This window comes from Vicugna pacos, chromosome 6 (genome assembly GCF_048564905.1).
Source record: "Vicugna pacos chromosome 6, VicPac4, whole genome shotgun sequence".
NCBI lineage: Eukaryota > Metazoa > Chordata > Mammalia > Artiodactyla > Camelidae > Vicugna > Vicugna pacos.
Genome location: NC_132992.1, coordinates 57,635,564 through 57,662,814, shown reverse-complemented (window position 1 = coordinate 57,662,814; position 27,251 = coordinate 57,635,564). Strand labels below are relative to the sequence as shown.

The 27,251-nt window shown below is 42.5% G+C and overlaps 1 protein-coding gene across 2 annotated transcripts in view; it reads right to left on the bottom strand.

Moving 5' to 3' along the window:
• Nucleotides 1–15,028: 15,028 nt before the first annotated feature.
• The window catches only part of TMEM260 (transmembrane protein 260), a 61,209-nt gene continuing 48,986 nt past the window's right edge, over nucleotides 15,029–27,251 (bottom strand). Inside the window, exons 13-16 of one of the 2 annotated variants that reach the window (XM_072963117.1) lie at nucleotides 26,361–26,537; nucleotides 24,652–24,705; nucleotides 22,995–23,085; nucleotides 15,029–19,094 (exon numbers count right to left, since the gene is read on the bottom strand). In XM_072963117.1, the coding sequence (XP_072819218.1) occupies nucleotides 18,840–19,094; nucleotides 22,995–23,085; nucleotides 24,652–24,705; nucleotides 26,361–26,537 (577 nt within the window). In that variant the 3' untranslated portion in view covers nucleotides 15,029–18,839. The remainder of the gene's footprint in view (nucleotides 19,095–22,994; nucleotides 23,086–24,651; nucleotides 24,706–26,360; nucleotides 26,538–27,251) is intronic. The other variant, XM_072963118.1, reaches the window with a different exon arrangement.

Sequence of the window (27,251 nt, the reverse complement as noted above, 5' to 3'; positions counted from 1 at the left end):
CGTTGGACTCCAAAACTCGTGAATTTTCTTTGTATGATGCCAAGATACCTCCCAGTTTTCTAAATTAGGAAACTTTGAAAGGGTTCTATGAAATAAGTCTGCTGTTTTTGGAATGGAAACTGGCTCCCTGCTGCCATTCAAATAAGAATGAGGCAATGATTAAATTTCAAGTAGAGTCAGTTGAGAGTTGATAATCTGATGCTACAGTCAGCAGAGAGATGAGTCCATTCATGGCACAAGCTTCTGTGCTGGTCAGCTTACACCTGCCACTTTGGACACTTTTTCCTGGAAGCCTCCTTTCAAGAGGAACATTAATCTTTTACACCATGGCCCCAGAGGTGACCGCATGCAATGGGAGGTGCAAGCCTGGAACCCTTTTTTTTTTTTTTAATGAAGAGATAAGCTAAATCCAACCTGGAGAAGACTGAGGAAGGCCATGTGTTTGATAAATTCTGGAAAGTACTATCAGTAGAGTAGTGGATCCACCCAATGTGTTCCAGGAAGCAAAACCAGGATCAAGGTACAAGAAAACAAACGAGTTTATAGAGAAACGAGCGCCTACACTAGACTGCAAACCCATGGTGGAGAGGCTGGCCGTGACCCAGTGAGCTCCCTATGGTCTTTTCATCACCGAACTCCTACGTCCTCGCTTCACATTCGTGGCTGCCTGCCAAGGATTCAGGAAAGGAATTTCTGCAGGTCTTGGCCCAAGCCAGAGGTGATGGCTTATATGGGACTCCTTTATTGGAGTGGAGGGTGCAATCCCAGGGAAGCAGAAGTGAGGGGAAAGAGGAGTGGGGCAGCGAAGCAGGGAGAGAAAGATGGGGAGTGTTCCTGAGCTGGCTGTACTTTGTAGCAGGAACACTTGGCTCAGCCTGTGGGACATCTTCAGAGAGTTTCCTATATAATTAAGTTTTAGTAAAAACTCAGTTGACATTTAATTATAAGAGTTCAGGGGTTTGGGATAAATTCATGGAAGCTTGACCTTAGATAAGGAAATTTTAGATAAGTGAGGACATGGTTAAGAAAAGGGTTTAGGGGAGGGCGATTAGAATTAAACTGGCCTGAGTGGAGAGTGATGGGAATACACTGCACAAGTTGGGTCTGGGGGCCTTGGGTACCTGGCCAAAGTCTTTGGACTTTACCTTATAGGCAGGGTTTGGAAAGAGGAGTGGCACCATGATAATGGCGTGTAAGGAGGATGAGTTTGATGCCTTGTAGGATTAATCAGAAGTAGGGAGGCTGGTTGGGAGCTACAGCAATTATACCACATACAGCCTAGATGAGGTGATAATATTTTCCTATGGTTAGTTACGTTGTTGTCTCAATTCTTCACCTGCCCCCACCCCTATAATAGAATCACACATTCACAGCCTTGCCACAGCCTCATGCGGGCAGGGTGTACTTTCCTCACCTTTTGACTTTGAGCTTGGCCAAGTGACTTGCTTTCACTGATGGGATGCTACCACATGAAATGTCAGCAGAAGCTAGAGATGTGCTTGCATGGTTGGGTTTTCTCTGTTGGCCTCTGTCATTGCAATGAGTCAAATATGCTCTGCTGCTTCCAGAAAATGAGGAACACTTTGAACGGCCTGGAGCCAAGGCCAGCTGTGCCCAACCTAGATCAGCCAATCTCCAATCTACAATCTATTCCTGCTGTTGTAAGCTACTGCCCCATCCTTCTTCGACCTCTCCTCCACAGAAAGACTCATCCCTTTCTTTACCTGTCCTACAGTTCATTCTCACTGCCGTGTCAGGCACTTCAGACTCTCAGCTGTGTCCACAAACCATTCTTTTTGCTTATTCCTTCTCATCAGCACTGAAGCTAGCTCCGCTCTCACCAATCATTGAACGAAAACCTCCATATTGACCCCTTAGTCCCCTCCCCCCAGTAATCATCCTGTCTCTCTTCAATCTGATTTCTTGGAGACTTGTCCATACCAGCTGCTAAACTTCCTATCTGCATATCCTCTCCCACTCATCCCTCCACAGTGAAGTTGGACGGTTGCCCCTCCATCGTGTGAAGCTGCTGTTCTTTGGCTGCTTCCTTTCAGCCGTGTTTGACTGTGGATCACTCCCTCCCTAAAACACTCTCTCCCCTTGTTCATTCGATACTGCATGGGCTGTTGCCATCTAGTATCCCTCGAGGACACCACTTTCTCTGCGATTCTCTTAAAGGTTCATGTTTCTTGGGGCTCTGTCCTAGACCCTCTTTCTCTCTCACTCTCTGTACTGCCCATGGGAGATCACCCCAGAAGCTTCATCTGTCAGTGGCTTCTAAATCTCATCTTCAGCCCATGACTCACTCTTGAGTGCCAGACCCATAAACCAGAGTCCTAATGGAATCTCATTCTTTTATCCAGCAAACATTTTATTGAGCACTTCTTACCTGCCAGATAGTCTCGTAGGTGCTGGATGTACACAGCACACAAAACAGACAGAGAGCCCTGCCTTCATGGAGCATGTATCTTACTTGAATCAGATAATGAATAAGCCAGTAAAATAAATAATATGTGACAGCTGCTGGAAAGTGGTGAGCAGAGGCTACATGTCATCTGCCCATGTTTATAAAGTCTCCTTCTGGCTGCTGGGTTACAAACAGACTTGTGTCAAGGGATGGGGCACAGGAGGCGAGACAGAAACAGAGTTACCAGTTAGTTAACCTCTACCTTTGAATGACCCACAGGCACCTCAGACTCAAAACTCCAAAACTAAACTTATTATGTTTCCCCAAACTTGCTCTTCCTCCCACGCTCTGTAGCTCAATGAAGGGAGCTGAATCCACAAAAGACTTGAGCTGGAACCTGGAATCCCTGACCACACCAGGCCCCTTCCCCTCACATCTAACCAGTCACGGATCTGTCCATTCTAGCTTCTAAGTACCTCATTCATTCATTCATTATTTCACTCACCAGATGTTTACTGAGAGGCAAATATCAGATGTGATCCCTGCCCTCTTGGAACTTAGAGTTTAGTGTGGGAAATAGATAATCAAAACAAAAATAAGCCAATACATACAAGACTTCCTGTCATCATAAAGGCTATAAAGAAAATGAACTTTTTCAATGAGGAAGAAAAATATGAGAGAAACTCTTAGATAAGGTGGATGGGGAAGAACCCCCTGGGGAACACAGGGGTAAGAAGGGATGGGTGATGTGAGAACGGGGCTGGAGCAAATGCCCACTAACTGGGAGGCTGAAAACAACAGAATTTTATTCTCTCAGTTCTGTAGGTCAGAGGTCAGAAACCCAGGTGTCAGCAGGGCCATGCTCCCTCCAAAGACTCCAGGGAAGAATGTTCCCTTGCCTCTTCCTAGCTGCTGTGGTTGCCCACAGTCCTTGGCTTGTAGGTGTACCACTCCAATTTCTGCCTCCATGTTCACATGGCCTTCCTCCCTCTGTGTATCTTTATACGTCCTCTCCTCTGCTTACAAAAATACCAGTCATTGGGTTCAGGGCCCACCTTTGCCCGGTATGACCTAATCTTAATGATATCTACAAAGATCTTATTTCCTAACAAGGTGACATCCTGAGGTTCTGGGTGGATATGAACTTTGGGGACACATTTTCAACCCAGTACAAGTGGCAAGATCTTTTTCAGGCAGATGGAGCAGTTTTTACATAGGCCCTCCAGGTAGGAAAGAGCTTGGAGTGTTTGGGAGCCAGTATGGCTGAAGTGCAGGCATAAAGAGTAGAACAGACCCAGGGGAGTGTGGAGAGAGAGCCAAAGCCAGAGGGGAGGGGGTGGGGACAGAGGAGGAGGCCAGCACAGGGCAGGGTGGGCTGGGGTTGGTTTGTGAAGGGAGGAGGGTTCAGGAGTGGGGAAGCGGAAGACAGGCACAGAAGTAGGCAGGTCTGAGGAAAAGAGAAATCTTTTCTTTTTTTCTAAACTAAATAGCAGGTGGCTAAGAGGTGGAGGAAAGGGAGCTGGAGTTTGGAGGAGACAAGAAACTTGTGATGGTTGTCTTGGAGACAGAGAGATCAAACTTATCAGAATTGCTAGGCAGGGTTAAGGGCCCTTTCCAGGTCTGAGATTCTCTAGAATATGCCCAATTTTCATCCTTTCCGCTGTCACTTCCCCCAGCACAGGCCACATTACCACCTCTACGTGACTGCAGCCACCACCGATGGGCCTCTCTTGCCCCGCCTTGCCCCTACTCCAGTCTATGCTCTACATTGCTGGTGCCCTGAGCATCCTAAGTGCACATGGCTTCACGCCCCAGCATAGAATACACCTCCAGTAGTTTCCCATCACCCTCACATACAACCCAAACTCTTTCATGTGAGTCTTCAGGTCCTTTATGGGTTGGTCTGTGCTTGCTTCACATTCATTTCTTGTCACTTCCACTTCCAATTCCCCATTTCAACTGTCCAGAATCAGTACAAATTCATTGAATGTACTACACTGTCTCTCCACTCTGAAGCTTTGCACTCGATAGTCTGTCTTCCTGAAATTCTCTTTCCTCCCCTGCTCTAGTCCTCTGCCTTGCCTGCCTGGCTAATTCTCCTCTTCTTCCGCCTCCCAGCAGTCTCCTCCCTGGGCAGCTTCCTCTGACATCCGCCCACTCTGAGTCTGGGGAGATTTCTGCAAAACCCTCTATGCTTCCTTTATTATAGCAGCTACCACATTACAATGCAATTGCTTTTTTATTTCGATTTGGCCCTCATAAAACAATAAATGCCTTGAAGTACCATACCTATGTTTTTCATATTACCTGACACGTAGTAGATACTTTAAGAAAGTCTATTTAAAAAGTAAATAAATAAAAAAGATTAAGACAAGTTAATGTCTACGCTGAAGGTCATAAGTAACTCAAAGCTTTAGAGTGGTGGACTCTGCTTCCCCTCAGGGCACAATGCAATTGAACTTTCCCCCGGTTACTTCAGGGAACTGCTCTCTGCATGGCCATCGGGACTCAGCTACCTGTTTCATGCTCTGGGTCTCAGTTGGACTCCTGACTTTCCACCCTAAATTGCGTGAGGCTTTGAGGGTTCCCCACAGGATAATCTCCGCTGTGTCCTTCTGCTCTCTCTACCTCCTTCCTCAATCTGCAGTCTGTTATTTGGTTATAGGTTTGCTTTTCTTTATAAGTGGTCTTCCAGCTCTGAAAGCCTTGGGACAGTGTGCATATTGTAGTCTCTTGGGTCACCGGATTTGAGTTCTCAGAAATTCTTTCTTTAAGCTGCTTTTTTCCTGTGGCAAAAACAACTTTGTCCTAGTTCTGACTCTTGAGTGGTACTTCCTGCTCTGCCTCCAGTAGTGGTCCAAGGAGATACTCCCACTGACGCCCAAGTTGTCCTCAGATGGCTTCTCAAGTGTCAGTGGAAAAGTGGAAGATGCTCTGGTTTCCGGCTTGTTTCTTTCCTACTGGAAGGCCCTCTGATCTTGTTGGAGGCGTGTTGATTCCACTGCTCCTACAGGCAGACCCAATTCCTGCAGATCGACCATGACCACTTTACATCTTTAACCCATTTCACTGATGTAGTAGTTTCCTTTCTCAGTTCTAGACTTCACAGCAGGGGAGTCCACACCAGCTCCATGTCATACTAGTGGGTAAAACCAGCTGCTTTTAACCCTTCTCCTCTATCTTCTAATCACATACTGTTTACCGTGCTCCAGATAACACATAAACAGATACAGTGGGGTTTTTTTCTTTGCTGATTCCTCCATTGCTAAGATAGAGGAAATAAAAGAATTCCCATCCCCACCCCCCGTCTTTTTTTGTGTTGACCTCAATATCTATAAATTCTTGTTGGGACAATTCTGCTTTATGAATTTGTCCGTTTTATAATGCACATTTATTCTGGGTTCAAAAGAAACTATTTTTCCCTCGTGTACAATTTGTAAACAAGCTTTTCCCAAAAAAGTATGTTTTCAGGTCTGTAACTGATGTGTAGCAGACACAGTGTATTGATGTTTGACATTTATTCCAGCCGCCTTCTAGGATGCCGTCTGTACTGCAGGGGCTGGCAAATGAAAACTGTATCTCCCAGACGCCAACCTGGCAGCTGGGGTTTGGAAGGCAGGAATGAGACACAGCCCTGGCTTCTGTTCTTTTCGCTGGCAAGCGCGGTCACGCACACTTAGTTTCACTGGGTCTGATCACTAGCCCTGTGTGTGTTGAAAGCTGTGGTGGGTCAGCTGTTTCCTGGTATGGATTCTAACAGACACTTGGGTGGTTCTGGTTGTAGCAGATGCAGGGACTTCCTGACCCTGTACCTTCCCGAGGGTGGCAGTGGTGTCGTGGTTCTGGAGTCTGGGCAGGAGCCGAGCTTCCTGATTTGTCAGAGAGCTTCCTAGTTGCGGAGGCCGCAGCTCTGTTGGTAACTGAACTCTGCAGAGCAGCATTGAGGTCATCCTGGAAAGAATAAACCTAGGCCTGTCTCTAGTAATTTGTGAGCCATTTAATGCCATGTACTAAGTCCCTTTCTGCTGAAACTAGCTGGAATGGATTCTGGGCTCTGCAACGTGACACTGACATACCATGTGAGTAATTATTTGCAATATTAAATATGCCTTCTGATTAAGAAAGATTTTAAGGCGAGAGAAACAGTGATCTAAGAAAGGCAAGATTCAGGGTTTTTGTTGGCAGCTGCAGCTACGTAGGAACCAAATTGGGCCTCTTGCCATTTTGGGTGCATACCTAACTTTTTGTGCTATTAGGGTTTTGAGGGATGGATGGGAGGCAGAGCTCTGGAGACCCTAACTTTCACATTAATTTGAACTCATCCTGAAACTCAACCCTAACTTTATAAGCTTTCAGGTCAAATTCTTCTGCCACAACCTTTCTAATGCTGAATGGCCCCTTCCCATCTTCTCCCTGTTGTCTCTCTCTTTCCTCCCTCGCCTCCTACAGGAGTCCTTCATCACCTCCACATAGTCAAACTCACACACACACACACACACACACACTGAAGGAGTCCATTTGTAAAGAGACAGTGTGTTATAAACAACAGATTAAAGCTTCCGAAGAGAAATGATAAGATCTGTCGGAGAGTACATCCCTGGGAGAAAGGATCATTATTCCTACGTGAGAAGCAGGAGGGGAGAAAGTAAGCGACATGGCAAGGAGAGAGTTAACAACAAGAAGAGGTCTAGGAACAGGCAAATCGCTCTTCAGCTAGCTATAGGCTCAGGTTCCATTTCTCTACAATTTTAAGATTAGGCAATACTTGCTCACGGTACAAAATTCAAAGCAAAAGAAGGCACCTAGCGAGACTTCCACCCTTGAACCCATGCTCCTGGTTCCCCATTCAGAGGCCAGCTCTGTGGTGAGTTTCTTACCCAGCTCATCCTCCCAATCGGGTACTTCTGATCTGGGGTTGTGCGGAAGCCTCCGAAATCGTGGGGAAGAGCTCCGGGGACAGAGGAGTCCTTGGTCGGGGCAGGGGTAGTGACAACCAGGTTTCCAGACCCACCCGGCTGGTGCCTGGCAGAGACCTGGTCCCACAGCATGGACAGTACACCTGTGGTTGCCCCCTCCCTGCTACTTGACCCTCTGAAAATAGCCGATTCCCTGGCAGGAGGCAGGCCTGTGCCTTTTTGTTTATAGTGTTATTGTCTGTTAGGTTTTATTGTGTTGTGGTTTATTCCCACAGCTTTCCCTTCAGCTGCAAATTGGAGTGCTTATGGCTGAATGTTTGTTTATATGTGTCATGTTGCTGTCCTTTCGGGTCCAAATACATGCATCTGAGGCAGGAGACTGTTTTTTAAACTAAGTAGAATTGCCAAACACCCTCTGCCTAGATCATGGAAAGTTGCCCTATTAGGAGTTTACAGAAGAAAAATCTGTGCCGGCTATCACAGGTATTGAGATGGAGAGAGGGAGAGAGACAGAGACAGAAAACCTGAATAATCCTTTGGCAATTCTGAGTGTGACACAAGATTCTCTCCTTTCTTAGCAATTCTGTGCCTCGTTCCTGATAATTTTAGGGCCGGCTATGTCTCTTGCTGTAAGAATTAGCATCAGCAGCTTTCAAAATGACTTACCAGTTAACCCCTCCAGAAATCTTAAGACATTATTCTTTTCTTCTCCAAATTTCCCATCTCTAAGCCTTCTAATTCTCCTTCAAATTTCCATCTGTAAAGTTAATACAATCCAATAAGAAAATAATGTGCTCTTGAGACGTTGACACGCTCAGAGCCATTTTATCCTGCCCTAAAGCCTGGAAAGTTTGAATTTTCTTTAGGATAAAAAAGTAAGAAATAATAGAGTAATTCACTGTACTGTAACAATTAAATCCAACAATTTAACATTATGCATTGGTAAATACAATGCTTGCAACAACCCAAAGTCTCCCACGTATTGACAGACAAAAACAGAGTTATAAATCTAAACCTCCTATTCCGAACCACATTCCTAAATGTAAATAAGCATCCAAGCATGCTGCTACATATCTTTACAGAAGCAATTACAAACAAGCCTTATCAGTCGGTAAGTCACCAATGCACACAACGCTTATCTGCTATGCCCTCTACTGGATAGAGTACACAAGGCAAGTCGCATTATTTCCAATTAATTTTTGGCATCATCACTCTGCATCTGCTTTAGGAATGCAAGGCGTGAAATTTATAGTAGCAGGTTTAATATTCCACCCAGCCAAAACTATTTTGCTACAAGGACTTACCTTTGGTGGAATATTTTGGGTTGGCATTTTTTTTTAATACATAGATTGCTTCTCCCCTTCCTGCAATCCACTGTCCCAACTCTCAAGCTGTCACCAAACTCAGTACGTGGCAGGAATAATTTCATGCTGAGTAAAATGTGTTTAATTTCACATCCTGTAAGAATAATTACTTAGCATAATGCCACTTAAAACGTATTTCTATCTGCAAATGCTAATGAAGCTACAAAAACCTGAATCATCTTTGGAAAGAATTAGGGTATTAAGGGTGCTTCGCCTTCACTCCCTCCTCTCCTGCAGAAGGACTGCCTGAAGAGAGAAACCCGGACCACAAGAATAATCCGAGGCTCCATCCTGCTGTCTTCAAACTGGGTGTGAGTCTGGTGGCTTTTCAGGGAATTTAATCCCACAAACCTCTCCTGAGCCTCCTCAGGATGCTGGAACGGAGCTGCAAGCTCCCTGGAGATGCCCAGTCCTCACCCAGGTCCCACTGGATAGCCGCTGGGAGGGGGCTCACGCCCAGGGTCAGTGAGGACCACCCACCTGAACGGCGGAGCTGTGGCCTTTGGCCCTAGGGATCTTGGCTTTTTGATCACTGGTGCGCCCAAGGAGTAAAGACCACTGTTCTAGCTATTGCTCAACTTGAGGCTTAAAGCTTTCAATAAAGATCAATGATGAGTAAGAGAGAAAAGGAGTGCTTTGTCTTAAAAATTTTTTTAAACCGTTTTATTTTGAAATCATCTTAGAATTACAGAAAAGTTGTAAAAATAGCTCAGAGTCCCTGCCTACCCTTCCCCCGACTTCATGTAATTTATTATCTTATGTGACTACAGTACAATGATCAAAAGCAGGGAACTAACATTAGTGCAATATTATTAACTGCACAGCAGACTTGGATTCGGATTCACCAGTGCTTCCACTAATATTTCTGCATTCTAGAATCCAACCCGGATCCCACACTGCCTTTAGTCGTCACACCTTCTTAGTCCCCTTCGATCTGTGCTGTGCTCTTTGTCTTTCCTTGTCGTTCACAACTCTGACGCTTTTGAAGAGTACTGGGCAGGTATTTTGCAGGGTCCCTCACCTTGGGTTTGGGTGCTGTTTTCTCGTGATTACATTGAAGTTCTGTTTTGGGCAAGAAGGCTACAGAAGTGCTGATCCCTTCTCGTCTCTTGCTGGAAGTGGGGCCTGTTCTCTTCCAGTGGTGGAGTGAAGCAAAGGCATGTGCTGAGGGCCCGAGGGAGCCAGTGCACCTCCTGGAACCTGGGTGGTGGGTCTCAGAGAGTCAGGCACTGAGCCTAAGAGCACTCCACGTGCCTCTCCTACCTGTCTCCTCCCTCCTACGTTCCTCTGGTGGCAATGGAGAAGGGAGAGCGTTTCTTCTCTGAGTGTTCTTTTAATCGGTGCTACTGAGACCCGCAGAAGGACAGGTGTAGCCAAGGCAGGCAGAGTATTATGGATGTTGGGGGAAGGGTGGGTGTGGGGAGAGGAGGACCAGAATGGGAGTGTGGGTAAAGGGACTGTTCTGTGGTCCAGTGCAGCCATTTGTGGATCCACCAGGGCTCTCAAGGACCTCAGAATGAGCTGCGGACACCTCCATGGGTGGGAGTCTTGTTAATCTGTGTTGAGGCAGCGGTGGTAAGCATTTCTCAATCAGCATTTGTAACAATGAGAAAGCACGTTTGATTTCCTCAGTGGGATTAAATGTAGTGGTGGCGCAAAAGGCTCCCCAGGTAGATTTTAAATACTTGCATTTTGGTTTTCTCCCTCTCTAGGTTAAAAGCTCCCTGCAGGACAGGCGCTTGACTCTGGGGTTCCCCTCCCCTTCTGAAAACCTAGATCCTGGAACACTGTAGGAGTTCACAAAGTATTTATTGATAAAATGAATTTTTCAAAATGAGTTTAAAGAAAGTGAATGGATGAGGTACTCATTTACAAAACACTGATGGGCACTCCACTCATCTATGGCCCTGCCCCCAGGATGGTTTTGGAAGCCCAACAGTGGTCCTGAGTTCAGAACTCCAAGCTTTCTGTCCCATGTCAGCCCTCCAAGTGCTTGGCGAAGCTGTGTTGGGAGGAGGCTGTTCTTTGAGAGGTCCCAAGAATCTACAGTGGAATCTACATTGTTTAGGGGAAGGACAAATTAGATCAAATGTGTAGATGGCAAAATCTAAATTTGGGAGAGGCAAGTTGTAATAATGTCTGAGCCTCCTTCCTGGTGGACCATGGTTTGGGGAAGCCAGTAGAAGGAGGGAAGACTGTGGTGGTAATGGGGTCGTGTGGAATAGATTTCACCTGTGTGTGTGTGTGTGTGTGTGTGTGTGTGTGTGTATTCACAGGTTGAGACCTGTTTCCCTTATTGACAGGACTGACTTCATTTCTTCATCTGCTCAGTGCTTTTGGTTATGCTTTTAAAATTACCAGTTGTTTCCCATACAATTTAAATAACACATTATTTATAATTATCATTGTAATCTAAATTGATTTGTTTTTCAGATGCAAATTTAGTGAGGACTCTTTAAACATTCAAGAGAGAAGCAAAGCAGCAGGAGGCTTTGAAGACTCAGAGGTGCATAGAGTTGCTGAGCACTGGTGTTCGGGCGTATTCATGAAAGCAGCCAGCACTGTGAGCTGTGGGCACACGCCAGGCTCTCTTCAACACCCTTTGTCCTTCCAGACACACCATGAGGTAAGTCCACTATATCCCCCTTCTACAGACAAGAAAGTTAAGGCACAGACACTTGCTCCAAGTCATCCAGCTACTAAGTGGCAGAGCTGGGACTCCAGCTTTAACCACGATACCATACAGCACTTCTAGTGCCGTCTAGAAAAGGTCTGTGCTTTCTGGAACAGCCTGTCACCTAGAAATGTGAATGGAAGATTTGGGACAGACTAGGTTTCTGCTCTCTCGGGGACACAATGACTCCATTAGGTGATGTCCGTGGGCGTGTGGCTTCATGCAGGTCATGAGATCTAGTGTTGTCCCTCCCCCAGGGGAGGTCATAGTGAGTTTCTGCAGGAGACTGCATGCAGTTGTGGGAGCTTTCAGGATGAGATGAAGGTGTTGTTGAGGTACTTCTTCAATTCACCAGCACTATAATTAAAAAAGGGACTTAAAATCTCTATCTTACCAAAATTTCAAACAGGTCACATGTTTCACATGACAATTATAAGCACAATTATCATGAAATCTCATGGAATTGCTTTAAAATAAAGTACGAGTTTTGCTTGATTTTTGTATAAGCTCACACACTTCCTTTGTACAAATGAGCTCATGGAATTCAACGTTTAGGTTCTGTAGATCAACCATTTAATTGTTCACAAGGGGACTTGTAAAAGGAGAAAAGTACCGTCGCACAAATGCATGCAGCATGGTTTGTGTGGTCACATCAGGAGTTTTTGTCTCATGAGCGAGATGAAATTTATTTGCCTCCCAAGGAGGAAAGGCCAAACAGCTTCCAACCCTGACAGTAAATACAGGAAATTTAGGTAGTTTCAGATCACTGAAGCCATTCAATGAATATTAAATGGAATTGGTTATTATAACAATAATTGATGATACTATTTATGGTTTTGTAATTTTACAAATCATACATGTGACTTCAGAGCCAAATTTGGAAGAAATCATCATCATCTAAACACTGAATCAGTAAGGCTCCTAGTTAGGAAACCAGACCTTCAGAGAGGCCTCTGACCTTCTAGATGCTGTTAAAAATTTTTAATAGAGTGGCTGAGCCAAACAGAACAATCGAGGCGGTTTTGGTTTCTGGGAGGAAGTCTAATTCCCAACTCAATGAACATTCCAGTGGAGCTGCAACATATTTCTTTCTGCAAAGCATAGAAATACTGTTATGTTTTGCACCCTGCATAGGAGGGGGAAGGAATATATAAACCAGTGCAACATTTTTCAAATGGAGCTTTTGGTAGCTGATTCAGCTGGAATGTAATTTATGCTAATAAGTTCCTGGATTTCAAAGTGACTTTTTCTTATCACACTAAAACCTTTTAATTTGGATATATATTCCTAAGTCCAGAATGGGTAGGAAAATTCTCTGTCAAAAGCCAGGGGTACAACTGGCCCTGTCTAAAAGGGAAGGGGGAAAGAAAAAGGAAATTATATTCCAGAGGTCTGGAGGAGGGCAAGAAAGAAGTTCAGCGTATGGCTTTTAAACAATTTCCTCTGACATAGTTCTTGATTTCACACACCATTTACTTCTAGAAAAGTTTTTTCATAATTTTAAAATGGCTGCATAATTTGGGGACTTCAACGTGACATGGAATTGACAGTGGAATGTAGCTGGTTTCATTTAACTGTGATGGAAGAGGGGGAAGTGTACCCGATTGAGCCAAGAAGCTTGTGTTCTGGCCCCAGCTCTGCCACGACCTAGCTGTGTGACATGAATCACTCACTTAGTGTAGGCCTCGTCTCTTCATTCATAAACTAGATGAGTTGTGCTAGTTACACTAGATGATCCTTTAACTGACCATTTTGGCATTCAATACATTTAGGTAAATTCTCCCAGGCCAGTGGCTTTCAAATGTGTTCTTTACTGTGATCCACAATAAGAAGTACATCTTATATTATGACCTAGTTCATATGCAGTTGCAGATTTCTATGTAAATGTTTTGTCTGTATCCATATAGATCACACTTACCATGATATACATGCTATACATACAACCACACACACATATATGAAATGAAACAAAGTTTCATGAAACCCTTGTTACCCTTGTTTCCTCTGAGGCATTATGATATTTTAAAAATTCTATTTCATTAAGAAGCAACTGGTAAATTTCCACTAACTTGACTTTATAACCCAGTTTGACGATCACTATAGCTAGGCACAGTCCTGCACTTTGAGAAATTGCCTCCAGGTGAATGCAGATGACTGCATAAATTAGCGGTTAAAACAAAGAAAAATAGAAAAGCTGTGCAGATACCAGCCCACATATTGAAGGAATATGTTCTGGTTTTAGTGAAAAGTTATGACACGCTAAATAAAAACAGCCATTAAGTACAAGTACTCCCCATCTGTGAATTTACGCATTTTAATCTCTGCATAACTGAAATTTGGTTTTTTATTCTTCTAGAAGCAAAACTATTTTTGAAACTTCCTCTCATCTGTTAGATTGGCTTTTAACTCTTCCATCAAAGGAATCTATGTTTTGAAAAATGAACCATCTTTTGTTTATAAACAACCCCTTTTAAAGTTTCTGTACCTTTTGTTTTAAAAGAGGCCTTGATTTTTTAAATATTAACTTTTAAAAGCACTGTTAATTACAAAGCAATTATATAATGTTTTCCTCCCACTTTCATTTTGAAAACCTATTTGGGGGGAAGATACTACAGTATCTACAAGATTCTCATCTTTACATCTTTTACCCTGTCCTCAAATCCTCTGTTGCAGTTTTTGAGTTCTAGTCTTGGCATGCAAGGGTATTATGGGGATTTCTTGCATCTCAGATGATACTCAGGGATGCATGGTAATAAGTGATTCACGTAGGTTCCATCACACCAAAATCCAAGGATGAGAAAATTGGCTCTGACGTCCTGAGCAGTGTTGTCTTTGTGGCTTTAATAACACATACTTTTGCATATACGCGACAACCATAGGTATTAAGGGTATTTCCAAAGGTTTGACCATTAGGGAATATTTAGATGAGAGAAATCTCAAAATATCTTCTTTAAAATGTTACATTACATTCCAGATAACACTTCTAAAATAGAAGATGGTTACGGTTTATTTGCATATTTTTTAAAAAGGACATAACCTCCATTTATTAGCTTATAATATATAATATACAATGAACTTACCAATGTAAAGATCATACTCCATCTACTGTACCCCCTCCATGCTGCTTATACAGATTTATAACAAATTCTAAACCATTAACATTATGACAGGGTCAAAGCTTAGATTTGGCTTATTTCTATTTATCATTTATTAGACATTAATTTAACACTATCCTCAGGTAATGGCCACTATGACTTGAGGCTGCTTGGGTGCTCTGTGAGGTTGGATCACTTGGATAGGAATGTGGTCCAATTATTTGTCTCTGTTTTGATCTATGTCTTGAAACTTTCTCAACTTTATCAACTTTTCTAAAATCATCACAAAATCTGTGCTATTGAAAATTAACCCAACCAATAACACTTGGGATCTACGGGAAGGATCCAGATAACTCCATTTACAGGGCAGTAACTTTGGGCTTTGTGTTTATAGTTTTGGAACCTCTACCTGTCTTTCCCCCTATCTTTCTCTTTTTGCAATATGACATAAGCTAATCTTTCCAGTACAGACAAATATATGTTACATTGCTGAAGAGCAATCAGAATTTTTTTTGTTGGAAAAATCCCTTTCTCAAGATACATTCCTATTAGTTTACTTTCCGATATCCAGGTAAGCGCATTGTGCTATTCCTGAGGTGTTTTTTTTTTTTTTAATACTGTCCACACTGATCCAAGTCAAACAGACCTTTAGAGGGTACTGACAATGACGTCTTCATTCAATATGATCGCTGCTAAAGCCTTAGCTCCTTGTTTGCTCTATAGTGCTGTGCCAAGATCTTGGCCTTGAGATGTTCCCAGAATCCCTGGAAACATTACTTACTTGTTTGTGAGTATAAGCCTCAGAATGATTTTGCATCCACAACAAAATATGAGGATGAACAAAGCAGTGTGAATCTCTTACTGGGTTGGAATTTTTTTCTTTACTGAAGCATAGGACTTGGAGCCAGTCAGATGAACAGAATGTTAAGTAAAACTCTACATTGGTGCTTTTACAAAATATACCAGAATTAAATGGAGTAGAAGGATTTGCTGTAACAGAATCCATTTTTTTCAATATTTGGTATTAATTTTTTCCTGAATATTAAACGTGTTAACGTTTCTAAATTCTGAGGGATATATTGGTGAGAACTATGAAAAAGAACTCACATTATTTAACTTTTAAAATAGAAATTAAAAAAAAATTACTCTTCACATCCTAGTCTGATGACTTAAAGAAATCAGCAGGGTATCATACAATAATCCTGGCACTCAAAAGGGGCTTTATTTAAGTATCAGAAAGGCTAAACATCATGGTTCTATCATTAGAAAGTACTAAGAATACAGTCAGAAATAACATTTCATAATTTCCATTAGAAGATTTCAAAATAGGGCACTAGTAATTGATTCCCTTCTATTTTGGCTGCATTTTGAGCAATAGAGCAAAAGTATTTTTAAAAAGGTGGAGGGGTCCTTTGAAAAAACAAAGAGGAGAGGAAAGTCAATACCTAGAGGCAAGCATCAGCGGGAACAGGGCTGGGGAGGCTGGTTAGGGAGCACGGAAGTCGCAATCCCTTCTCCACTCGCCCTCTGCTGTGTGCCAGCCTTGGTGCCGGGCAGGAGGGCACTGCAGCGTGTGGAGAGGCAGACAGTTTTGCTGGCTCCCACTTGCTCCTCAGGCCAAAGTCCAGGCAGAAGTTGGCCTTGTGGGGTTCCTGTCGTCCTGCCAATCCATGGCACTCCAGGGACACTGCTAGGAGAACGCGGGCCAAATCCTGCATGAGAAGGCACCTCCTTCACATTCTCTTCCACGTCGGGGGTCAGACTCAAGGAAACCCCTTCTGTCAGATTTTATGGTCTTTGTGCACTAGCCAAGGGACAAGTAAGAGAAAGAAAAAGAAAGCAACTTGTTTAACCTCACACAACAGAAAGGAAAGAATTCTTTAAAGTCGTTATCTGGGAATGAAGCCCAACATCCCAGAATCTCAGCTCAGTTTGCTCTTTTTTCATTTACTTCTGGTTTTTAGACATTTAAGTAATTATGACCCCATCTACTGTGGGCCATCGTAGCATTGTTTTCTCCAAGAGAGTGGTCCAAAGCCACTATTGCACAAATACACAGTAATGTGTGCACCATCTGACAACGGTCAATGTGCAAAGCATATGCAAGCATATATGTAGCATCACAGTGTAGACACACACTTAAAAAAGCAGATCCTTTCAAAAAGAGGCCCTCATTTGCCATTCTTAAGGCCATAAATAGGATGTATTACTTTTAATAAGAGTCCTCTAACACCAGATATGTATGTTGAAATGAATATTCAAATCCATTTACAGCATACAGACATTCAGAAGCCAACATGATCATCTCACACATGCATGCAGTCTCTTTTCTGAACCAACAAAGACAATGCATTTCCAGGGAACGTGTATTTGAATTTTATTGTACTTCTTAAAAAAGAAAAGTGGAAATCATAATCTTACATACTTCCTTCAACTAGATCAACTTAGACAATTTATCAATGCTTCCTTAAATTTTTACACCACACTGAACTCCAACAGGTTTTTGTTTTAAAGTAAACCAGGTTTTCAGTTCTTCCCTGTGGAGAAGTTACTTTCAAGTCAGTGAAAGTTCTTGGCCCATGATTAAAAGTCTTTGCCAATTAGTACTCAACAACTTCAATTCATTTTTTTCTGGTTCAAGATGAGTAGGAGCCTAATAAGGCTGTGATAAAAGGGCAAAAGGCACTGAGAGCCAAAAGCGGATTAATGAGCTCCTCCATTTATTTGTCTTCCTAACAGCTGAACTGTTACAACTATTGACACTCTTCAAAAGGTTCCGCTCTGAACCCTGTCCAGGCACTGCAGGCTCCAATGGACATCTTCAAATCCGGAGAATGGAGGGGCAAGAGCTTCCCCTGTGTGATGCCAAAACCAACAAAGCCCCATGGATCAGGTAATGAAACTTCAGCTTTTCCCCCTTTGAGATTTATTTACTGGCAGCTGACAAGGGGCAAATTCAGCTCGAATTGTGCAGTCAAGGCCCTGTCAAGCTTTTAGAGGCACCCTTGTCTTGAAGCACCTTCATGACTGGCATTTCACTCAAAAGCCCTCGGCACTGGTCCTTAACAGCTTATGACATCACAAAGGACACTCCAGACAGATGCCTACATGGCATCCTGCAGCATTTTAAAAGAGAATTAGTGGTTTTAATTATGGTCGTCGTATGAAAGGGAACCATGCAAGCTCCACAGGAGACCTTTGATCAGACCCTTTCGCTAGTACAATGCCACGGAACTGTGACTATTCCTGGTAAGGGGCCTTTTCTTGCTGAATGACTCACCAGTGATCTTTGAATGCAGACAAGCTTCTAGCCCTCCCTCTTCATTAGTGAGCATTTCTATACAGGGGCCTATATAGTGCTTGGAGTCTAGGAGCTATACAATTGGGGGGAAAAGAATCCCCACAGATTCGGGCCTCTACTTAGGAAGTGCTGAAGGACTCTGAGTGACTTTATTCATTAAAACAGGTTGCTATTAATTAACTGTCATAATAAAATAAAGAACTATTATTTGCATTTCTTACTATGTTCTCTTTAGTAATATGTATAAAAGATGCTTGTAACAGAAATGAATTTATTGTACTTCCCCACATCCCTCCCCAATCCCCGCCCCCCCCCCCTTTTTTTGGCATTTTGGCAGCAGGAGCCTACTAATTATTGGGCCCAGATTTATGAGCCCAAACAGAAGTAAAACATGAATATAAAATTAATTAAGGAGAGAAAAAAATCTTGCCGATCAGTTTAAGGAACTGAAAAAAAAAAAGCAAACAATTAGCTTAATTTTTTAGTGATTTCAGAGAATGATCTAAGACAATAAATCCCCAACTTTTTTCAAAATATCACCCAGTTGGTATTTAGTTTGAAGTCTGAGATTATGTAACAACCACATAAACTCAAAAAAAAAAAAAAACTTGAAGTGTAACAAGATTCATTCTTGAAAAAAAAAAAAGATTTCACTTCTGGGAAACAGAGACTGTTTTTGGTCTTGTATTAATGTTTCAAGAATTCAATTTTAATCCCAGTCCCAAGAAGCAGGGCCCTTAAGATTCATGGTTGATATTTTAAGTATATGAAAATAGTTCATTCTCTTCTAGAATCTATCTAATCAAGCAAGTCATTTGACGAAATACTGTGGAAGTAGGAAGATTTTTCAAAATATTCTCGCTGAAATGCTAATTCAGTAACATGGGATAAACAGACTTTGCATAAATAGCACATCTCAGTCGCTAAAGCCCCATGAAACAGCACTGCGGCACCGTGTCACTTCTGTCTGGGAGGTGACTTAAGTCTTCCTTTTTTATGCTGTTTCTTTTCTTGGAGGAAAACTTTTGGACTTTGGAATTTTGGAAGCCGAATGCCGAGCAGGTTTTTCTCAGTTTGCTGTCTCAGACATTTCTCCTATTTCTCAGGCTTTGCAGTTCTTTTCTTAGGTGCTTTAGAGCAACTGAAATATCGGCTAGCTGTGGGTCATTCCGTGCCTTCTGAGTGTAGAGACGGAAATGTCTGATGGTTTCAGACAACAAGACCTCAGGGTCTGCACCTCCTTCCCGAAGGCGCAGCACACGCTCACAGGCGATGGCGTAGTTCTTGTGCCAGTTCGCTGGGTGTTCCTTTTGTAAATAGACAATCTCCTTATAAAGCTGGAAGACAGCACAAATGTTGGTATTCCATTGTTATCCCTTGACTTTTTTTCAAAAACCCAAGAAAACACAGAGGAATTAATAACACAAGGAAAAAAAAATCCAAGCAGCCTACAGTAAAAATCTAATCGTTGCCAGGCCATGCAGAAAATGCAGGGATGCTACTGTAATGATTACAGTAGCAGGAGGCAAATGCGCTTCATCTAAAACTGCTTCTGGGGTTTTTCGGATGTTGCAGAGGGAATCTAAGACACACTCTGTCAGGACAAAATGCTCTTCCTCCAGAAAGATGTTCTGGGAAAGGGATTTAGTTCTAATTCATGGAAAGCTATTTACTCAACAGGCAGAAAGGTTGAAACTCTAAATTTAGCTGTTGGAAGGAAAAAATAGCTTTCTTTAGAAAACTGCCTAGTAAAGAACTTGAAGAAATTTAAATTTTATTCCTCATTTTTACGTAAATTTCTTTCTGCATTAAAAACAATAGTAGTAACAATAGCAACAATAAAACTCAAACAAATCCAGCACTGAACAGGCTGAACGTAACAGATTTAAGAGACATCCTTAAAGTGAGATATTGAAAATCTTCAGTGTCCTAAAATTACAATTTCCATAGTTAAAACTTTGCCCACAGGAATTCGGAATTTAGCTTTTCAGTATCAGAAACAGTATGACTTGGATAGAGTTAGAATCTTTACTGTTGAGTTTTCCAGAGGAAAAACATCAAAATTTAACAAATAAACCAAAAAGTAGGTGCAAATCTATAAAATGGAGTATTATACTTGCTTATTTGGGAATTTCACAGCCTTCTTGGGGATTATCAAATTGGAGTCAGATCCGCAGGCACTTGAGTTAACCAGCCGTCTCCATGAGAGCACAGGACAAGCAGGGATGCTTTCTCCAGGGACAAGGGCTTTTTGTATTAGAACTGAACTCACGACATCGTTCAGTTGAAAGGGACCCAATTATACTCTCTATTTCCCCAACTCCTACTCTAGAGCTGACAAAGGCATATCTAACCTAGTTCAAAACAACATCTCCATGAAAAAATCCCCCAATCCATATTTGATATGTCACTTTGATATTTCATAACCCTCAGTCCTCAAGCTGCCTTTGAAAGCAATTTTCCCCTTAGTTCCCTTCACTCCCTAAGATAGGGGAGAGTCACCTTGCAGTTTCATAGACATCAAAGCTATGAAGTCAGCCTCCTACCCTTTTATTTTCTTGGTGAAATATTCAAAGCTTCTCTACCTTTCCTCACAGTCTTTTTTCTCCATCTGTTGCTTCTCTTCCTGAGACACCCTCTGACGAGGGACGTGTGTACAGTGCACGGCAGGCCACCTGGCACAGGACTGCTCTTTATCTTTACTTTCCCAAATTTTCGAAACCCTGCTAAGGTTCTGGAGTGCAAGATAGAGGCCAGCTCTTCAATGAGCATTTCCCCAACAGCTCAAGAGAGTAAGAGGCTTACTCGTGACCTCCCTGCTACAGTCTTCAGACATCAGAACAACCACATGACCTTTTCCTAGAACCCCCTGTTACTGACATATCATCAACTCATTCTGGATGGCCCATTAAGCCACATTTGCTGTATCGTAAGAAGCTAGTCATTTCTCATCATGTGGAATGACATTTCCTCCTCTATGTGTATCACTGTGACATCAGTCTTAGTGGAACATATTCTATTTACTGGGGACATCTTTAACATGTCAAATGTATCCCTAAATATATATCCCTATAGTTCCTACTCCCCTGCTACACCTGAACTTAATGTTCTATGTAAGCTATTGGGCAGGATAATGTAAATAATAACAAAAATATCTTTTATACCCAACAAGAATGTTCTTGGAGAAACTGCACTGGGGCTGATTTGTGTTGACTCGTCATTTGTATTTGGCCTCACGTGTCTTGCAAACACTGTCACGCATCTGGAGACGTGTGTGACGGAGATCCCTAGAGACCATGCTGTAGACTTGCGTTCGCTGGGAGAGTAAAGCCCAGGCCCAAAGGGACAATAAATCCATGAACTGGCTTTAGTGGTGGCCTAGCAACTGACCACAATCAGATCACTGACGAGAACATAAAATACTAGTAAGTCTCAGATTTCTCCCAGCTAAATACTACCCGTTTTCCACAGAATCGCAGGTATTAGAGATGAGCAGGATGTGACATGACCAGGATATGAGATAAACCTATAAAGTTTAAAGCCCATTTCTTTTTCTTTAAAGAAAAAAACGGAGGTCTAGAAAAGGTGAACTGGCTTGTAATTGACAATGAATGGTGAAGTGGGCCTTGACCGGGACACAACTCCAGCTTCCTGCCTTGCCTGGTCCCTGGCTGTCCTCGAGTGAGCACCTCGGAGGGCTCTGCCTTTGTCCCTGTGGGTCCCCCTCCTTATGGACTGTCCTCCCTCCCCCACCATCTGTCTGGCCAGCTCCTTCTGATCCTTCCAGATGACACCCCAGTGACGACATCTTCTCTGGAAGCCTTCCCTCCCTTCCTCACCGCCCTCTCATATGCCTCTCTCTGCTCCCGCTGCACCTCTGCAAACCTCTCAGCACACTCACAAGCTGAACTGACTGAGGACTCTACCTTCCCTCCACCTCTCTAGCCTGTACCTCTTGGACAGCAAGGGCAGTAATTGCTCGTCTCCGTCATAGTAGCTGGTACAGACTGAGTGCTGCATAAATGCTCTGTGAGTGAATGAATCAACAATGGACCAATGAATGAGCACACAACCGAGGAGTAAAATCTGTCATACTACGAATTGGACTCAGCATCAACCAAATGCCCTGGCTGAGGAGATCCACAGCAGCCCAGGGACAGCAGGAATACCTCCTCACCTACTCTGACATAAAGTCCCTGGGCTCTGCTCTCACTTGCCCTTGCCAGGATGTCTGTTTCCTACAGAGCACGCTCCAAGACTATCTCTGAAGGTGACTAAGGGCCCAGTGCACTATAAATCACAGAAATGCAGGGACTTGCTAACACAGTGCTGCAGTAAGCCTCCGCTCCATACTCCCATCCCTATCAGGACAGAGCAAGAGCCTCAGCGTGGCTGGATCTGAAGGCTGTTTGCCTTCCTGGGGGCCAGAGTGAGAAGACAGAGCCACTGTCCACAACCCTTTGCCTCTCTCATGAAATCTCAACCAGCCATGGCCCGATCGTTTCAAGTGTAGCCAGGGGCGTGACTTTTACACAGAAGGCAACCCATCAGCACTTAAAAAAAAAATAAATAAAGCCATTATATTAGTTTCCTATTGCTGTTGTAACTAATCACCACAAACATAGTGGCTTAAAACAATATAAATGTCTTATCTTATTTTCCTGGAGGTCAGAAGTTGTAAAATCAAGGTTTCAGTAAAATCAGCAGGGCTGTGTTCCTTCTGGAGGCTCTGGAATCTGTTTTTTTGCTCTTTCCAGCTCCAGAGGCCGCCTGCACTCCCTAACTTGTGGCCCCTTCCTCTACCTTCCAGGCCAGCCCTGGAGCATCTTCAGATCTTTCTCTCTGATCTCTGCTTGCAATGTCACATCTCCTTCTCTGACTCTGACCCTCCTGCCTCCTTCTCAGGACTCTCATGATTACACTGGGCCCACCTAGATAATCCAGGCTAATCTCCCCACCTCAAGATCCTTAATCAAATCTGCAAAATGCCCTTTTCCATGTAAGGTCATGCATTCACAAGTTCTGGAGAGCAGGGACATGAACTTCTTGTGTGTGTGGGGTGCATTGTTTTTCCAACCACAGCCATTTACTTTAGATATTATTCATGACACATTTATACTGCTTTAAAATGCCAAATAAAGCTGGAAACAAGTAAAATCTCCACCCTTCTCTCCCTCTCAAACAATCACCACCACCTTCCCACCAAATATATTTATACATATAAAAGTACAACGTACACTGTACGCGTGAGTGTAGAGTTGGGCTTTGACACTGGAAGGCAAACTCGCAGTCTCCGCCAGGTTAAAGATGAAGAACGGCGTTTTCATCCTGGGAGTGGGAGGCGTGGGAACCTTCATTAAAATCATGTTGTCAGTTTCACAGTCAAAGCTAAATCTGCCTGACTTTTCCATTGATAAGGAACCATATAAAACCCTTCACTGTCTTATTTTCACTTCTCTCATATTCATAGACGTTTACTCAGAATGAACAGTAACCCTTTCCCCCTCCTCCCGCCTGCCCAGACACTGCATTTAGAATCCAGTGATTGCCGAATCTTTTAGAAAACAGCTTATGCTCATCATCACTACTGTGCATCGTTTCCCCTCCAGATGCACATTTTCCTTGTGCAGAAGCAGCTGGGAGGGGAGGCCTTGCTGAGTTTGTCAGCACGACCCTGAAGGTACCCATCGTGACAGCTCATGCCACGTGTGACCAGTTCTTCAAAGGTGGCTGGACTCTCTGACCACATGAACTCATCCAAATTGTATTCAGCACACCAATTAAATCAATACATGCCTGACTAATGACCTCCTTTCTTCTTTTATGTGATTTCTCCCCCAGCTTTCCCACATTCAATCACAGGGAAGAACTGTGCAAACATTCGGTATATCTTTGATTTGTTCTTCAAAGTATTTGTTCCTATAACTAGGCTGATAACTTGAAATATGCCATTTTCTGACATTCTCAAAAACACTATTGCAAAACTATCTTTTTTGTAATTGTTATTTTGTCAAGAACCGTATTTTTTGACAAAATTTTTTAAAAAACCTCTTTAAATGTATGTAAGCCTTTTACACTGGAACTCAATTCTTGGTGTAAAGCGCAGTCCCTGGCCTGGAGTGGCCATCAATATATTTTTATTGAAGGAAGTACTTCATATGTACTTGATACCCTTGTCTGCAACTCTTAGGACTTTTACATTAGTATTTAAGCCAAAGTCTGTTAGTGTCATCTGTTTTGAGTATTTTAAAATAATGACAGGAACCAAGAGAGTCAACAGCCTCACCATGAATGTTCCCTACAGGGCCAACAGGAAAGCACAGCATCTAGCACGCTGATTGTCAGATTCCTCTAGCATGTCTGTCCGTTCCATCAGCCTGAGCTCCTTGAGGGCAAGAACTGTGTCAGATTCATATGTGCAGCTTTCATGCCTACACAGTGCCTGGCCTCTAGGAAGTGTTCAGGAAGTGCTTAAATAATTAACGAGAACGTTACACATGGAGACAGGGCTACAATGACCAACTTCTCCTCAATCAATTTCACTCACTTTGTTTTAGTTGAGGCAGGAGAGCATCAGAGTTACGAATGCTGCCAAGCCAGAGAGTTGTGAGTTTTGGATTCAATCGCTACAGCTACCTGGCCTTAAACAAGTAACCTCTTTACCCCCAGTTTGTTCTTCTGTAAAATGGGGCTAATAATAACTTCTTCACAGGGCTTTGTGAGGAGGAAATGAGATTATGCATTGTAATGATGAGCACAATGCCTCAAACAAAGTAACTGCTCATAAGTGTTATTTTTATTATCACCACTCACCCCTACTTCCCAAACGAAAAGGGTCATGGGTTACTTCCCTGCCATATTAAAAACAGACTGCCAGCAAAAAGTGTAGGTTACCTTGCTTGCCACATCTCTTCATTGGCCACAGATTCCCAAGAAGATGGATCAAACCTGCAGTTACAAGAAAATGGTGACATTTTTCTGCCAACTCCATTTGTTGCTATGGACATGTAATTCTTGCTTTATAATCTTACAAGGCAAGGAAAATAGGCTGTGGCTTGAAGTACTGATGGGAACCAAAATAACAAACTTATTCTCCTAGAAAAGTTTGATTCTCAGGAATTTGAGGTTTTGGCAAATGTGTTCTTAATCTGCAGAATGAGCCCCAGTGCCTCAAGGGGAGCAAACAAAAGGTTAGTGGGAAGAGGCTGGCAGCATGTGGGGAGCCAGCTGTTCCTAAGATGTGTTAGGTGGGCAGTGGGACAGCGGTGAGGCCTGGGTCACTCTATGGACACAGCTAAGAGTCATCGAGCTGTGAAGAGAGGGGACTGCTGGCTTTGATAAATCATTGCTGGAGCTAAGGTGCTGCTCAAAGAACACTGGTTAAACCATTTGCTGATTTTTTCTCTTAATTAAAATTCCTCATAATGTATCTATTTGGACAGAACGGAGACTATGAGTGATGCTGTGTACCTGTACTGTCATCAGCTGTTTGTAGAACAGGTGATTTTCTAACTCTTCCTCGCGATGGTCACAGTGTGCTTTGATGTAGTACTACTTACCCAACTCTGGCTAGTGCACAGCAATGTGGTCTGTTTGCTCATATTGACCCAGAAAACTTTGGTAGCATGTGTCCATATAATCTTGACTATTGTTCCTGAATTATAAGCAATAATTATCTAATCTTTGAATAATTCATAATTTAAGAAATAGGCAACGGAGACACCTTTCTTTAGATGGGGACTCATTTTCCAAATGGGAGAGAGTCAACTCAAAGTAGAAATGCTTCCAGGAAGACGAATCATGTCCAAAACAGCATAACGAGGCTGATGACAAACTACTGGGAAGAAAATGTTACTCAAATCCCAGTCTTCCCTACAGAGTTGTCATGTGCCATTCTCTTTTTTTTTTTCCTGTCAGTCTAATTAGATTTTTGTTAGATTGGCAAAATTTTCCTTGTACCTGACAGATTGCTGTTGTGTCTTATTTTGTTCTTCAGTGAATCTTTTTTATTTCTTTTTTAAACACTTTTTACTGACATATAGTTGATTTACAATGTTAGTTTCAGGTGTATAACAAAGTGATTCAGTTATACATATACATACATATATATTTTTTCTTTTCAGATTCTTTTCTATTATATGTTATTATAAGAAACTGAATATAGTTCCCTGTCATCTGCCATTCTTGAAGAAAAAAAGTGACAAGTTCATGCATGTAGAAGTTATCATGGGCAACACAGTGAGTGCCTTTTAAACTTCTACTGCAGCCCATGAATGTCCTCCACTTTTAGGGTCTGAGATCTAGGATGGTGCAACATGTGGCATTATGAGAGCTGGAAGTGGAAGGTGGCATTCGACCAACTATTGTAGTGCCCGCTCAGCCAGAAAAGGTGTCCACCCTTTCCTTCATCTCCCCATTGTCCTTCAGACATAAGGACAAGAAATACATGTTCTCTTTCTCTATGATATTCTGTGGGCAGCAACTTACAGTATTAATAACTAATAAAAAACAAAACAAGAAACGTCAAAAAAGTTAAAAGGCATCTCAAAACTTTGTAAGTTTTTTAGGCACACAAAACGGCTCCACACTGATGCTCTTCATACCTTCCATATTCTTCAGTCCAGTTATACATATTCCTCGTGAGTTTAATCCATTCTTCAGGGTTGAATACAATCTCCGAAGAAACTAATTTGTCACAAGAACCCCATGGCCAAAGCGAATAGTTCTTTTTCCAGGTTGGGTCACCTTCATGAATTCCTATGCAAACAAATGTTTCTTTTCTATCAAAAATAGAAAAATACGTATTTTTAACTAAAGGTTCTAAATGTTAAATAAATATAACCCACGAAGGGCCATTTTTGACTCTTTAAACCTCGGTTACCAATAAACCATTTGTGAACACTTTGGTTTATTTAAATCTCTCCCAAGTAGATTGTTTTAAATTTCATGAGTGTAAAAAGGCTGTGTAAGGGGTTGAGGGGAAGCACACGGACATAAAAGATAAAACCTACCTGTCTGTAACATGATAAGAAATCATTTGGGGATAAGCACTGTCACAAGGAAGACTTCTGTGGTCCTGTCTCACGTGTAACATACATACCATCTGGCACCTTTCTGATTTTATAGGTGGAAGCCTAAGTCTTCATCTGTGCCCCTACTGAGCAGGAGTCCCTCCTTCCTCAAATTCCCGTTGCATTTTATTCTTAATCTCTTCTGATGTTATTTTACTGAACTTATTATTTTCATTTATAAGTCTTTCTGGGTAGTCCGGAAGCATCCTGAGGGTAGGCTGTCTATCTCTGAATTAACCCTGAACCCCACATAGCATGCTGCATAGCTAATGTAGGGTATTTGCTGAATAAAATTAATTAGATTTGAATATTAAGAGCTTCAAATGCTGTAAAAGTTAGTAATAGAAATGGTTTAAATAAGTTCGGCTCAAAAACATTCTAATTGAATAGTTTTATTCCAACTTGTGGTATACACTTTAATAG